Raw genomic sequence first — 17,471 nt, forward strand, 5'->3', positions numbered from 1 at the left:
CCATGGTGATAGTGAGGGGGGGGGGCTGCATAATGAAGATTGGTCACTCAAACTGACTCATTCAGCAAAATCCAGAAAATTGTTTACAAGTCTTTTAAAAGGCACTGGACACTGTAATCCTTAAAAAATAGTTATTAGCATAAAAACCTACTTGGCAATGAGCAATGGGAGAGCTGTTGATAATATAAAACTTTGTGAGTTATGGCTCCCTCTGAAGTAACATAGCTTTTCAGACCTGAAACCTTTTATGTTTTTCCTTACATTATTCTCTTGCAACTTCATTAGCCAATAATCACATTATGTTTTTTTATGAACAATGGGATGCACCAAGTGAGAATATCTGGTCTGTGATAATAATATTACCCAAGGTGTCCAGTGCCTTTAAATCTTAATTTCCTTTTACAATTTGTTCAGGGGAGGTGTGGGTATGTGCCATAAGAGGGGCATGTTTCATTATCATACTTTCAACAACAGTTCATTGAAAAATAAATATTTGTCTTTCTGATCAACACACAATTGATTCGTAACAGAATCTTAAGGACAATGAGATGTTCAATTGATTCTTATATACTTTTCTTTATTTTCATCAAGAACGCATGCACCTGACGAATATTTACAAAAATGTACACGAGCTTAAATTAATAGTACTTTTTGTTAACTTCATTTATGAGTAGGTTTATTTCTTCCCATTTTGTTCAAAGGGAACACATTAACATTAGTTCATGAGCTTGCAAGTTTAAGATGATCTTATAATATGGAATGATTTAACCTACATGAATGTGCTTTATTTTGTCAGGTAAAATTTTGTCCAAATTTTGATATAATTATATTACACATAGCCTACATTTTGGAAACAAAATCCTACATTTTAAGTGATATATACTCAATGGTTTTATAGATGGAGTATTTCATGCAACGGAGAGAATAATGCTTGACATGTCAATGGATACTCCAAGGAAACGGAGGTTAAAGCCATTATACACTTTCGGAACAGGATTGTTTTAAAGTTCACAGATTTACAAATAACTTACAGGGTTTACAGAAGGTAATAGTGAAAGACTTCTTTTGAAATATTATTCCTTGAAATGCTTTACTTTTTGAACAAACATTAAAACAATATCAATTCTCGATATCGAGAATTACGGATTTATTTTAAACACATGTCATGACACAGCGAATCGTGCGGAAACAAGGGTGGGTTTCCCCGTTGTTTTCTCCCGACTCCAATGATCGATTGAGCCTAATTTTTCACAGGTTTGTTAGTGTATATATAAGTTGTGATACACGAAGTGTGGGCCTTGGACAATACTGTTTACCGAAAGTGTCTAATGGCTTTAACACAGCATCAGCAAAAATTATACATTCTTTTTGAGAAAACTTATGATCAAGTTGCTTATGGTTAAAAATTCCAAAACAATGGTTATTCTTGAGATGTGTTATACTTACATTAATTTTAGGTCTCATTTATTTGTCTTTGCAATAATCTTAAAGACTGTTTCCCACTCTTCAATTTCGTAGCAATCATTTCTTTATTCGTGTTTTCAAGCAGTCACAAGGCACAATGGAGAAAAAAATCACCTTGTACCACACAAACAAGTCGGAACCAAAAGATCCAGGGGTTGTTGGTTCAAGTCCCACCCCCCTATTTCCAGTGTGTTTAGATACCCCAAAAATGTTCATCCTAGCCTATATTTTTTATTTATATGAAGCTTTAGACAGCTCAAGAGGTTTCAACATAATTCATGTAAATTTCACCCTAACTATGATCTCTAAGCAATATCAAGAAATAGACAAGTCTTAAAGGGAAGGTACACATTTGATAATTACTCAAAACAAATATTAACTTATAAACTGACTTGGTAACGAGCATTGGAGAGCCGTTGATAGTATAAAACATTGTGGGAAACGACTCCCTCTGAAGTAACGTAGTTTTTGAGAAAGAGGTAATTTCTCACTAAAAGAATAAAAGACTTCTAGCTAGAAGTCTTTTATTCTTATCTGAAAGCACACAAATTCGTCCAAAACGGGTGTTTTTTCTTTCGATGACGAATTGAGCCCAAATTTTCACAGGCTTGTTTTTTTATGGTTATAAGTGGATACACCAAGTGAGAAGACTGGTCTTTGACAATAACCAAACATGTACCTTCCCTTTAAGGAAAAGTAGACCGGATAAGTATCATGCAATCTAAGCTCATGGGAACAATCTGATTTTGAATAAGCACAATCAAATTAGTAAAGTTGACTAAAATGCAGATTGCCACTAAAAGTTCAGACAAGTTTAATTTCTGGGCCTGCTACAGATCTTGGCCCACGGCCTACAACAATCATAACATTAAATTGTGAAAAAATTTTGCGCTCACACCCAAAACTAAAAAGGGTAATGGCTCCATTGATTTAGTCTGAGTTCTTAATTTCCACAATACATCACAAACAACAACATGAGATTTATAAAGTTCTTCTGACAACAGTTAATAAATATAAATAGGAATTCATAAAACTACTGAAATGCATTGCACTTTAAAAGTGATACACAATTTGTGATTAATTCTGATATAAAAAATCAAATAGTACATTAAATAACATGAAAGGCAATTTTTGCGATAACTCATTGGGTGCGTTCGTTTAGCTTCCTTTGGTCAACCCCGGTGTGTGGCGTTTTTTTTTCTTTTAAGGACGAACACGGGTAAATATCTGCACACGTTCGTCCTGGAGAGAAAAAAACGCCACACACCGGGGTCGACCCAGGGAAGCTAAACGAATGCACACACTCATAAGTTGTTGATGTTTGCAATTTATAAGAACTCATATCAAGACACTAACCTCAATCTTAAAAACATGTGGTAATAAAAGAAAAATGGAGTTTTACAATAACTAAAACTTCATTTGATATTTAATATTGTAGAACCATTTCTGTTGGTTTCAATCTAGAATCCCTTGGAAAAACTTCATATCATTATGCCATCAATGTTTTACACTAAGTGACAAATTAAATACCGCTTTTAAAAAACCCCATTAATTTTAGCAAGTAATATACTTTTAAAGGGTACTGCTTCAAGCAACTCCAAATGCACCAGATTCTACTGACCTGAAGAATAAACAAAATAAATAGCTGCAAAAATGTTTATTATTTCTTCCCAGTGACTTCAGAATTAGTTCTAAGAGTGTAAACAGAGTGGTGATTGACAACCTTATTTCAGTGCTCTTTGAGTTTGCTTCTTGGATTTACACGAAACCTCTCCATCAACCTATTTATAGCTATCTAGGCAATTTGTAAAGGGCAAAGTTGTAAATAATTATAATGTAATTTGCTGCATGCTCTGCTTTACAAATTATTCAGAGGATGGTTTTTGGCAGGTATTGTACACACAACCCTACTGACAAACAATGCAAAATGGGCTATTGATAGTGACTGATTTGTGCACAATTTTTGCTTGTTAAAAACTTTTGAGTGTATGGCACTTGTAAGACGCTTTGAACGCACATGACGAAATGCAAATTTTGATGTACATGTAAACCCATTTCAAATGAATCATGATTGAACATGGTCACCTTAAACTGCATGCGGTTAGACATGTCATAACATCAAAAAAGAATGAGATGGGGACCAGTTACTCTTTGACTTGTTTCATAAAGTTTTGGGGCTACTTCAGCGTGCACATACAATGAATCAGCTAAATACCTTAACGGGCAGCTTTTGTACGGTCCTTTTTCACAGTTCCTGCGGTAGTGCGTGTGCTCTGACCTACACGCGCAATACTAAGCATCCGGTGCACGCTCAGAACCACAAAAAGAGGACCGTTATGTCTGCTGATGCCAGCGTCCCAAAAGTCTCTAATTGAAATGTGCTATTTATTTTCATTTAAACTAACCAGATCCAGGGGTTATGAGCAAGCAAAATGGTGTGGCGAGATCGATTACAACTAAGGTACAAGCTTACAAAGTCTACCAACTGGCCTCAAAGCCAAACCTTGCTTTGAAAACAAACCATGACTTGAACATAAATAATATTTTACCACCTTAAAAAACTATTGTACATTCTTTCAATAAGCTGAAGTCACATTATAACATGCATTATAACATGCATAAATTTAAACAACTGTTGATCGAGCAAGGAGAGCTCTTCGTGCTTTATCATCTGGTTCCCAATCTTTTCTAACAATACACTGTTTATCCACTAAAGCATCTGGATGTCTGAGCGTCACGGCAGGGGCATCAGACTGTTTGATATTTTGACCAGGGTCTGAGAGGAACCTGTCTCTAGATTGTGGGGGCAAGTCATAATGTCTCATTGCTAAGCTATCCTTATCCCCTTCGCTGTTACTACGCCTCCTCATCGACCCACTATCTCCGTTGATGTCGTCATCTTCTTCGCTCGACCCCTCCAAATGGTTCAAGGCGTGGCCGTTTCTTGAGAATGCTGGTATCTTTAGGTGGTTACCGTTTACTTCCAAGAGCGCTTGATACTGTGGTGTCTGGCGGCTGGTTACTGGTGAGGGACGCATGAGACTGCTAAGGCTGGTGGTTTTACTGCCAGGGAGAGTTCCTTGCCCGAAGTGGATAAGTTGATGACGGCGGGACATTGATGGAGAGGCGAATTCTGAAATACGATCAAAGAAAAAAGAATGAATTTGTTGACTTTTGTTATAGCCGCAAAAAAGGGTCAAATTTTCTTAAGCACAAAAATAAGCTTTGCAAAACAAAATTATGCTAAACAGAAGTTACCAGCCAAAATATCCAAAATGTCCAATATGAGGCCGGTATCATGCTCAATTTTACTAAGCAGGGTTTATAATGTAGTATTTTAAGCAGCTCTATGAAATTAGGCCCAATAACGGGCCTTTCACAACTTAGTCTAATTCCTACTAAAATGCATGAATGAAAAGCGACTTTATGTGACACACACAATAAAAACAAATGTAATGCAAGGAAACTAAATTTGCTTGAAGATGTACAGGGCCTTAACTCTAACTCTACCTCTATTCTTTTGTGTGAAGCGCTTAGAAACTTATTTTTAGTATAAAGCGCTATATAAATGTAATCATTATTATTATTATTACCTCATTGTACCTTCAGAATAGTTGATTTGGGAATAGCAAATAGAGCAAGGGACAAAGCCGAAAATGGGCTATTACAGAAGAATGCGAAAGGAAACTACAGTTTTATTTGGCCAGAAGTGCACCCTGAAAAAGACAGTGCACTCCTTGTGCCCCTAACATTCTCCCTAGTTGATCGTCACTGTGCATGATGAAGTCATTTCTCACAAATTGACTTGACCTAAGTCATTATTCCCCACACTGACTTTAACTTTGTCTAAGTGGTCAAATAATGATTAAAAAGATTCGCTGCTGCCACAAGATGAGAGGAAGAATAACGCCTCTTCAAAACATAACACACAAGAAAAGCTTTCTCTTTTACATATAAAAATGTTTATATCTTTTCTAACGTCAGACAGGGGCTGTAAATCACAGTGCCATTTATAATGAAAACTTTACCAATAAGGCCCATATGGGGCTCATTAGTGTTGGGGCTATCCATTATATGGTAGCAATCGGAAACAATATCCCTCCACACTTCGGAAAATGCATCGGCAGGACCAAAGGTTGCATTTCGGAGACTAATGTGCGAACTGGCGCTCGCTGGGCAATATTTTTTTCTTTTCAAATACTGTACAAGTGTGATACAAAATTGGGGGGGGGGGTTACTGGAACATTTTAATTGCTTGGCCCCCTTGAATAATCATTTGCAATGAATACTGTTTGTACTTTCCTTGTGTATTTTTAGTAATTGTGTTCTCTTATGAATCTATGATTAAACATTCTTAGGAAGTAACGGGTTAGAAGGCAATTATTTACATGGAAATATGCATGAAACTCAAATCAATGTTTCGTCCAATGGCAAAGAGCATAAAAAGGAATGTTGGAACAAAATTGTAAAATGCCATCATACATTAATTGTAAACTTGTCCTCTGAAACAAACATTTGAAATGTCTTCTTTTTTCTATTAATGAGACAATGCCTAAAATTACAAGTCAACTTAAACCAATTACTGTCAAAAGGGGCATGTAGTGCCACCTACTCTAAGGGCTGAAACTGGTTACTCCTTAAAGGCAGTGGACACTTTTGGTAATTGTCAAAGACTAGCCTTCACAGTTGGTGTATCTCAACATATGCATACAATAACAAACCTGTGTAAATTTGAGCTCAATCGGTCATCAAAGTTGCGAGATAACAATGAAAGAAGAAAACACCCTTGTTTGCGTTTAGATGGTTGATTTTGAGACCTCAAGTTCTAAACTTGAGGTCTCGAAATCAAATTCGTAGAAATTTACTTCTTTCTCGAAAACTATGGCACTGCAGAGGGAGCTATTTCTCACAATGTTTTATACCACCAACCTCTCCCCATTACTTGTCAACAAGAAAGGTTTTATGATAATAATTATTTTGAGTAATTACCAATAGTGTCCACTGCCTTTAATCACAGTCTTGGGTGTAGGCAAGTAAAATGCCATCATACTTGTAACACATTTGAAATGTCTTCTTTTTTCTATTAATAAGAAATTGTCTTAGTCAACCTTAACCAACTGTCACCAGGGGCATGTTGCCACCTGCTCCTAGGGCTCGGGGCTGAAACAGCCTTTGACAATTACAAAAGGTGTCCTTAATCACAGTCTTGGGTGTAGGCGTGGGGATCATCCATTAGGGGCGTGTCTGGCTTGTATTAGCATAGTAGACCAAGGAAAACTGACATATTAATTTAGGGGGGGGGCTAATCATCCCTACTCGCAGCTAAGAGCTAAATTGCAAAGGACGCGGCTACAATGTGTTAGAGAAGCAGGCATGCAAGGGTGCCTTTGTCTGCCACATCAACCCATTATGACCACAGAGCACAGCCAAGATTGAAAGTGTTTTATTTTTCCCGAGAGAGGAAAACCGGATGGTCTGGAAAACCCTTGTGGCACAGCAGAGAACCAACACACAACTCAACTCACATATATGGCCCCGACCGGGAATCGAACAGGGGTGACCTTGGTGAGAGGCGAGCACTATACGCACAAGCCAACCATGCCACCAGACATACAAAATAACAGTCAAAAGGTGTACACAATTTTCATCGGAACATGGAAAGAATATTGGTTAATTTTTGGGAGCTCTTTGACCTCAGTTAGGTAGTATCAATTGGGTGACAATAAAATATCACAGGCAATAAAAGTTGGAAACTACATAGTTATCTGAATGTAATGTCATGAATACTATTTGGTACTTTCCTTGTAGTACTTTTAAGTTATATTTACTAAAGTTTTTAGTATTTTTACAGTATTTGAAAAGGAAAAATACTGCCCAGCGAGCGCCAGTTTGCACATCAGTCTACGAAATGCAACCTTTGGTCCTGCCGGTGAATTTTCCGCAGTGTGGAGGGATATTGTTTCCGATTGCTACCATATTGTTGATAGCCCCAACACTAATGAGCCACATATTGGCCTTTGAATGGTTTTACACCAGATTTAGTGCGCCTTTATAAATACTGTGTAATTTCATTATTATTGTCTACACTTTAACCAAGTACAACCATGAAGGAAGGACAATCAAGTCCCATCTATATGTCAGTCACAGACACCTTTTTATCACACGTTTGTTTAGTGTTAAATTACAAAGATATGTGATGGATATCAGTGTTATCTTAAACGCAGTAATTAAATTCACCCAAGACAAGAATAGCGATATGCTGTTGGGCATTTGCATTCCCAGCATTGTTTTATTTGTTTCTATTGCAGCACTCCAGAAAGGGTAAACTGGTGTCAATTGGTATCATTAAGTAGTAATGCAGGCACCAGTGGAAGCACATTACTCTGGTTTATACACATTTTTAAACCAACAGGGACTCTAACAGTTGCCCGGCCACCCGCCAGTGACTTAAAGGCAGTGGACACTATTGGTAATACTCAAAATAATTCTTAGCATAACAACGTACTTGCATGGTAATGAGTAATTGAGAGCTGTTCATGAAGAAACAGCTCCCTCTGAACCCAGGTCAAAATTCAAGTTGATCCTAGTTAACTGGGGTCAACTGGTTCAACTGGATAGTGACCAAACTCGTCCATTGTCCATATAAACCAACTGGTTTGGACTAGGTTTGACTGTGTTCAACTAAGTTGATATTATAAACCAGTTGGTCTCTGTCCATTTTCCATATTAAACCAACTGGTTTTAACTGTGTTTAAATAGTTTATCAACTGGTTTCAACTAGTTCCAGTTAAACCCAGTTTAACTAGGTTCAACTGGAATTTCGACCTGGGTGTTTTTTCGTTCAGCATTCTCTTGCAACCTCATTGACCAACTAAGTAATTTTGTTCACATAATTGTTATTTGATGCATAGGTTGGGATACACCAAGTGTGATTACTGGTCTTTGACAAACCAAAGGTGTCCAGTGCCTTTAAGCCATTGGACTGCTTGACCTTTTTTACAAAAGTAATGATGAAACCCAAGACCCCAGTTGTCAATTTCTTAGCACGATCCTCTCGCAAATCCAAAATCTCTTGCTGTTTGCAGCTGACTACCAGTCAAAAGTTATGGATATCAATTACCAATGGTTCCCTGCTGACTTTTGTTTAGCACAAATAAATTGTATAGTATACAATTTTTATGAAGTGGGGCCAAGTGAGTGACCCAGTTATGGTTTTAAGTTTAATGTATGAAGCTTCGCAAAGTGTACATGTTTTAAATCTCCTTTAAGGGAGTGTTGGTTCTGAAAAGAGCCACTTTCTCCTGACGACAAGCAGAGTATACTGTTCCAAATTTTGAGACCCAACGGGCTCTTTTCAAAGCCAAATCCCTCAAAAACAATTTAATACATGGTTGTACACCCAAATTTACTATTATCTTTAGTTAATTCTTATTTTAAGTTAAGGTCTAACAAAAAAAATATATATTCTTAGGACCAGTCACAAACGTGACTATTGCTGAGTGATGACCATTTAATACCATCAAGAAAGGCTTCCTGTATGAATTTTTAAAACCAATCTCAGCTAGACACTATTACCACTTCGTTTTTTTAAAGACCTACTTGACCAAATGGCCAGACGCGACCTTTGCTGAATTTCATTTAAAATGCTTTCAATCAATAAGAAAATTGAGTCGTACAAGTATAAATAGATTTTAATTGTGTAAAAAAACACAATAAATACCCTTATCCAGTGCTTTTCTGAAAGATTTGCTAAAAGCTCTGTTATGTCATCACTCATATTATGTCATTTACGTCATACGTGGGAGCTCCAACTTGTATAGCCGCTTTGTTGCAGCATGGAGGTATAACAAAACAAACTCCCACACATGATGTCAAAGTCATTTTGAGGCATGCCATCCATGGCAGAACTGTTTTTAGTTTTTCAAAACAATGAGGTTGGGGCCTGATTTTTTAAGCGATTAATTTTGAAAAATTCGAAATTGTTTTCACAATTACATTGAAATGGTAAAAAAACACGCTATAAAGAAATAAATTTAAATAGCATTCCCGCCAAAAGAAACTTGCTCAGGTACTTCTTTAACCATTCCGCATCCATCTCAAGCCCCATGCAGCCCTTCTCAATATTTTATTTATTTATTTTCACAACGATACTAAATAAGAGATAGACAGCATGTATATACATGGGCCTATTACTTACACTTAATTGTATTTCAAAGAGCACTTGAGTCCAAAAAATAATAAAGTTGTTTTTCCATTTATAAACAAAATCAATCATTCATTAGAAATGACATTGATGTATGTATGCTTTGTCTCTTTCTGGCACACACTATCACAGAATTTTAATTAAGACAACTCAAGGATAGAAAAACAAGCCTATAACAATTAAACTCTAAGAATGCTTAATGTTGTGTAATTCTTTCAAACATTGACATTTTGTCACGTTCTATGAATAATGCTATGGTAACTCGAGGAGCGTGACCGAACTAGTGATGATTTTTTTTTTACTAGATTCTATGGATGACATTTATTAGGCATGTGTTCTAATTAAAATTCAGATGTTTAATGATGGCTCAAATGCAAAGCCACACAACGCATGTTAATCTAGTTATAAACGCGGGCACATAATTTGTCTTTTAATAAGAAAATTTCTCAATAATAAGAACTGTAATAAACCACAGGGAAAACTGAGAGGTCGGTAAATTTTGTGTTGAATGAAGAAACAATTCACTTGAGCAGGAACTGTTGCTGTTTTCTGTCTAGCGATGTATCCAGCTGCAACTTTCCCATATTGTTACTTTTATTGACTGTTTCTTTATAGTTTTGCCTATAAATCAACATAACCTCGTTAACAAAAACCAATCTATGAACCTGTCTTTAAGTCTTGTTTTGAACCTAAATATCTTTTTTCAAGTCGACATGTATTAACAAAGACATCCATTCCATCTGATGGCATGGTCTACAACAACCATCAGCGCTGGCCAACTAATTGACAAGAATAAATGACAAGCATTAGGACAATACCAAACTGCCCCCATTCTTATAATAAACCCTACAGTATCACGATTCAATCTGCGGGATATTGGATACATTTACAGTGTGACAGCGGGAAACATGTGTCCCCGATGCATTATAATGTATAGTGGCTGGTGCAAACTTAAATTTCATGCTTGAGTTTGCACTTTACCAGGTGAGAAAAAAATGCACAAAATGTACGAGGTAGCACTTTAGGGCGAGTCTCCATGATGTTTCTTATGCACTTGAGTCTAAGCAATAAATCAAACCAGCAAAAGTGGCAGGGCATTTAGTGCAGTTGACACTACACAAATTGAACAGTAGCAGACTCTGACATTTGTGTGTTGTCTGCAAGGAAAGAGCTCAAAGTTTGGGGGAATATCAACTAGACTGATTGGCTTGTTGTAGCTCAATTTCATTCACTAGACCAGAATTTATTTCCTATCACAAGAATCAAAACGAGTTGAAAAAGCACTAAGAGAAAATCTATCTCATTTCATGTTCAAGTGTACTTTAGTAACTTCAAACAAGTTGAAAGATGTTTTCAGATTCACGGTCAACATTTCTTCAGAAAGATATCACACAACCGGTTTGCCGTTTATTATTCGATTAAAAAACACAAGACCACTGGATTTTTCCAGTCATGAGTTTACTGGCCTTACGCTAAAATCACTGGCCTGTTCCTGACCAAGTTCTATTAGTCGGTAAGTTCAAACACCATTGAGACTTGCACAACCTAAAGGCAGTGTTGCGCATCAAACAATCGTTTGATTGCAATTTAATTATAGCTTCATTCCATTCAACTGCAATCAATCATGAAACCTCCATCTGAGATTATTTAATCCCTTACTCCACATAATTGCACAAACATGTGACATCACACATATCAGCCATGAATGCGCAGAATGGATCTACAATTTCATATAGCTGGCTGTGGCCTGTCATGGCTGAGTGATTAAATAGAGCACTGGACTCAAGCCCCAGTTATTCTGATCAGCAGATGGTGGGTTCGAGTCCAGTCCAAGGCATTTGCATCCTTGAGCAATTAGATACGAGCCACGCCCATTTTGGGCAGAGGGTATCCCCCTCTACCCCCAATGTTCCCCTGACGATGCACTGACCATGCACTGACACACTTTTTTCTTCTTGCACAGAAGTACACCTACCCTTAAAATCATCTAAAGGATTCCTGGGATTCAAAGCGTACATTGAAGACAAGGGGGGTATACACATGTACATAGACCTTATCGCAAATACTCGGTATGCGCACAATAGACGTGGAATGAGGTGCATGCTGGTCTAGCTAACTATCAAATTTGGGTACTAGCTAGACCAGCTTGCACCTCATTCGACAGTTTGCTTGACCAATGATATTTGCGAAAAGGTTTATGTACATGTAACAGGCCCTCCATAATTGCTTTATCCTTCTGAGGGACCTTAAGCTGTATTCTTACTGCATGGGGACAACAACTCACAAGAACACTTATTGTGGAAGGGTAGGGGCTGTTCAGGTTTCCCTGGCTTGTGAGTGATAAGTTTATTCTGGATCCTCTGCGAGATAAATTACCTAAAATATGTTTAAAAACTGGGCTAATAGCTCCCGCGAATGTTTTAGAGTCCATATTTTATATATGGGGCAACATAAAACACAGTTTACGCTTACAACCCCTGAAACAACTTTACAAAAAGCTAGAGCGCAAGGCATGATGTCACATATTTCCCCGGTAGGTGCTGTTGATAAAGACATTTGCTATGGCAGACGGAGCTTAACTCTTACCCTACCACTGATTCCATGCATTTTGCATTGCCGGTGGCCCACATACCTATTATCTAGAAACTAATTCTTTTATTGACTGTACAATAAGAGTTAAATTAGTTTCTGCCATGACAACTACATGTATGCAATAACAACCAGCAACATAAAAGTTTGCGTCGATTGAGTATATGTCAATATATTCAAATTAAATGTGCTGAAAAGAACGATCTCCAACCAGTATTAATTTCCATATTGTAAAACTGCATCTGCCTGTGGAAATTTATTCGACCAATTTCATAAAAAAGATCCCTACAGATTTCCATAAAAAATATTTCCATTAAAATCAGCCATGCAAAAAGTCATTATGAAAACCATAAATGACACTTTAGTTTTCAATGCAACTTTTGAAGGCTAACAACTTTGATGAGTTTGTTTGTTATTTGAAACTCATTCACCCTGAAATGCATTCACTAGGCGTCAGTTCAATTAGCATTAGTTAAGGCAATTTAGTCGACAAGCCACCCAATTAGACTGGTATTGTCTATCCTGTGATCACAAGATTTATAGAAAATAATTTATTCATGATTTGTGTGGAAGTTGCTTTTATAAATTTGCTTTGTCCTTCAAATGCCTCTAAATGGTGATAAAATAATATAGGAATGGAAATTATAAGAAAAATTGCTGATTTTTAAGCACAAAGCTTATTTGGCATCTCATGGTCGAGCAGTTCAGTGCATCTATCTCAAGTTCTGGTGGTTAAGTCATCAGGATAAGCGGGTTTGAATCTCGGTCATGACACTTGTGTCCTCGAGCAAGACACTTGACTAAAATTGCTTTTAAAATTATGAGGGCAGAGAAGGTTTGTGAGATTGATTTAGCTTTGTACGCTACATATCTGGCAGCAAGACTGTTTACTCCCAAAGGAGCTGAGAGATGGTTTACAAAATGAAATAAATGGTCCAGTGACAAGAAGTAATAATAGAGCATCATGAGTGTCACTGAGCGACAGATTTGAGCGCTATATGATAAGAAGCTGTACTAAACAGGGACATGCTAATGATTTTTTGTCAGAAATCATAAAATAAAATGACATTTACACCATTTTAGCATGAGGTTAGAGGTTTCCCGCCCCCTCACTTTTATGAGGACTCTTTTTAGTGAAAAATGAGTGCATCACAGCACTGAATTCAACCTTTGAGTCTCTCTTTAAGGATTCATTTTCTTTGAGAAAGAGGTACCCTTTGCAAATACCTTACCGGTAAGGGCACTGGCCCTAGACATATAAAACTGAAATAGCATACTGTGGAACAAGGTGCTACATCATTGGGTCTCAGAATTCAATGACTTCAATAGCTCTCTGTACAAATGTATATAAAACCAAGCTCCTTGAAAACCTTGTTGGTAGGTACATGAGCTATATAAGACTTCAATTATTATTCAAGTATTATTATTATTATTATTATTATTATTATTGAATAAAGAGCACACATTTATTATGATCAACCTTGAAGTGTGCTATTAAGATTATATAATAATGAATACATAAGAACATTAGGAGGTGTCAAATACAATTAAAAGTTGAGTAATGAAATCATACAAAAAAATGATTATCTTGTATTAGACTTAATTTAATTGTATTGTCCTTCCAACAAGGTACTCAAGGCGCTTGATTTTATATACATTTATACAGAAAGATAGGTTATAAGGGTTTATATAACACCCAAGCAGATCCTTGCCATTTGATTGGAGGATTGTCCGTCACGTGATTGCAAATAAAAGTACCATTGCACGCTGAGTCACTCATCGTGCTTTTTCAGTCCATCCGAAAAGTACCATTGCACGCTGGCAGCGTGCAACGGTACTTTTCGGATGGAACGAAAAAGCTGAGTAAAAACATCACTACGTGCGCGTGTCTTTGGTAACGCAGCAGTGTTACTGCAAGGCATATTAGTAAAATTACTAGCATTAGGCTTCTACAATTAAAAATTGCAGGCCTACGCTTTGTTTGTTTTGAAAGTTGTATCTGTCAATCATTCGTGCAATGGTGCGAATATGTTTATTCGTTGAAAGCTGGAATGTTCCATCTTTCAACTCTTGAACATATTCGCACCATTGCACTCATAAACATTCATTATGTGTATAATATATACCGGATGCTATTTTAGTTTTATATGTCTAGGGCCTTGTATATAAATATTGCTGTGCATATTTTTTTTATCCATGCAAGACACATATTTTTATACCTGATATTCTTAATTAATATTTTTATATGTCTGTGTATATTGTTATACAATTTTTAGTGTATGTACTGTTATATCAAGGCCAGTTTTAATTTCCCCAGTGTGGGATAATAAAGTTCTAAGTTTAATGCGTTTTTCTAGTCATTTAGGAAGACAATTATGCACTTGAGGTTTGAATAAATCTTAGGATCTTCGACATTTTACAGGACTGTTGTCTACTGAGCTTTCTAAGCAATCAACGGCCAGCAGCAGCCCACTCTGTAATTAGCAACAAACGCCACACTATAATCTAAACCATAAAAGATCTAATAATTGTCTCTGAAAGCACTATAGCAACACTCTGCTCAATCATCTTACGTCACTGGTGTGGCGTCAACCCACAAAGATATTTAGAAATACATGATCATGAAGCAATTTATTTGCCAACCAATTTATTTCCTACAATCCATATCCTGGTTTGGCCTTATTTATAATACAGAATTTCAATTGTTTATGAGTTTTTGTTTGTGTATGCAGTGCAGGGTTCAAAATTAATGGACCACAGTCCTGAAGCTAGTGATTTTAGGGTCGAGCCTGTATGAACTCATGACAGGACAAACCCGGTGGTCTCATCATTTTCAATTGAATAAAATACCTTGCTTTAGGGGTTCAACAGAAAAAACTTTACATGAGTGGGATTTGAACCAACATCCTCTGGATTAATGTTCCAGTGCTCTATCTAGCCCTATAATGGCGGTACTCCTATTTTGTTAGTATCTTTGTTCAGGAATGCTAGTCGCGGATGGATCACACCCAAGATTACGATACAACCTTAGAAGCGGCAGCCAACAGAAAACCTGAAAAAAATTTGTCTGGGGATTTTTTCCACCAAGAAACATTTGAATCTGAAAAATTATCACGCATGAACCAATTCTCAAAGGTATAAGGGTTGGTGTTCGTTCAAGAATGCTGTGCTGGAGATGCAGTTGGTACCCTGCGTCACCTGTCTAAACATGGATGAATTCAACATTCTTCTGAAAATACTTTGACAGCTTTTTGCTGTTTTCTCAGCAAGCAGACACTGTATTCAGCTGAAACTTTCACATGTGAGTTTTATTGTATCATTGTTGATTAGCTTCCCTGGGTCAACCCCGGTCTGCCTCCCGTACATTTGAATAGCTTTGACGTCATTCCAGGGGCTCACCCGGGTCAGCCCCCAGTGCCCTGCTTGTGGAACTGGTCACTACATTTAATTCAGTGTGTGATGTTATTGGGTTTGGTGGTAGTTGATGTACTTCCCTAGGGACATGTTTTGTACATAATAACTCGGCTCATCGTGACAGTCAAGTATGCGTATTATTTCTCTACATGTTGCCACGGTTTTTAATTAACAGAATCGGGCAAGAGGGATACATTTAACACAGCATTTGATGTTATTGGGTTTGGTGGTAGTTGATGTACTTCCCTAGGGACACGCTTTGTACATAATAACTCGGCTCATCGTGACAGTCAAGTCTGCGTATTATTTCTCTACATGTTGCCATGGTTTTTAGTTAACAGAATCAGGCAAGAGGGATACATTTAACACAGCATTTGATGTTATTGGGTTTGGTGGTAGTTGATGTACTCCCCTAGGGACACGCTTTGTACATAATAACACGGCTCATCATGCCAGTCAAGTATGCGTATTATTCTCTACATAGCAACTGAAACGCTGACGATCATGCTTTCTAACTTTCCCTAGTCATTATCTTTGGGCTAATAAAAGGGATTGCATTAGCTAATGGGTCCAGTTGGAGAAATTATCAATAAAACTGCACAAGAATTGGTGAAATCCAGCCACATTTTTTAACAAAAAGTTCTAGTGAGCTTTTGGTAAAAGCCGTCCTAACAAACTAATTACTTTGATGAGCACGCACTCTCGTTTTAAAATGATTGACTTGAAATTGTTGAAAACTTTAACTCATTGGAGAATACAGTCATTTTATTAAAATGTGCAATCACTTTATATTACCAGCACTAACTTGTATACAGGGTTTCAAAAATTAATGGGTGAAAACTTTGTGAAAATCTTTTGGAGAATTAAAAAAAATTCCACTGGTTCTACACGAGAGTGAAACTTTTTATAGATGACAAACCATTCTGATCTATGAGTAAAATGCCAAGTATACGGGGCAATCTCGGTGGTCTAGTTGGTATGACACTGCTCTAGAATTGCAAAGGTTGTGGGTTTGAATCCCACTCGAGTAATATGCCTGTGATTTTGTTCACAAAACTCAGGTAAGTATTACAGCCCTAACACATATCGGTGTATATTGGTAAAAACCAAAGTGAATATTCTTTTTCCCCAATGCAAATTTAACAATCTATTTAACTCACTATCACGTTGTAACAGTTCATTGCGAGTCCGTACATACATGTAAATTACATCCAGAATGAACAAAAACATAAAATGACAATAGTCTGTTTTAATCAAATACAGGCGAGCCACTGATGAACAGGATGTCTGAGCAATTAATAGCACTGACTGATTACGCTGTTAAATGGCAACATAAAAAAACATCAGTTAGAGTTAAATTTAAGAATGGCGTTCATATTAACTACCATTGCCTTGACTCCTTCAATGGAAACCTAAAGTGGTGTTTTCCCTTTTCTGAATACAGAAAAGGATAAAAATAACAGGGATGTTCCCTTTTCTGAATTCGAAAAGAAGATGAATTAAACCAAGTTTTCTCTTTATTGATGTTAGAAAAGAAGATTTTTAACCGGGTTTGCTCTTTTCTGATGTCAATAAACAGACACTAGGTTTTGCATTAAGAATATCTTGTCATTAATTAACAGACTTTGTCTATTACGTCAAGACTATAACCACTCAGTGTTAACACTATCTACATGTATACTACACAAATATTCTACTTTGCAGTCTTTTAGCACATGCTCATGCAGCAACTCTATCGTTAAAAAATTGACAAATCCATGCAATAAACAAGTGCTACCTTTGCTTGGTAACATGCGAATGC

The 17,471-nt window shown here is 36.9% G+C and overlaps 1 protein-coding gene across 2 annotated transcripts in view; it reads right to left on the minus strand.

Annotated features, from left to right (window-relative positions):
* Positions 1-585: 585 nt before the first annotated feature.
* The window catches only part of LOC139938822 (histamine H2 receptor-like), a 51,996-nt gene continuing 35,110 nt past the window's right edge, over positions 586-17,471 (minus strand). Inside the window, exon 4 of one of the 2 annotated variants that reach the window (XM_071934460.1) lies at positions 586-4,597. In XM_071934460.1, the coding sequence (XP_071790561.1) occupies positions 4,089-4,597 (509 nt within the window). In that variant the 3' untranslated portion in view covers positions 586-4,088. The remainder of the gene's footprint in view (positions 4,598-17,471) is intronic. The other variant, XM_071934461.1, reaches the window with a different exon arrangement.

Source organism: Asterias amurensis, chromosome 6 (assembly GCF_032118995.1).
Source record: "Asterias amurensis chromosome 6, ASM3211899v1".
Taxonomy (NCBI): Eukaryota; Metazoa; Echinodermata; class Asteroidea; order Forcipulatida; family Asteriidae; genus Asterias; species Asterias amurensis.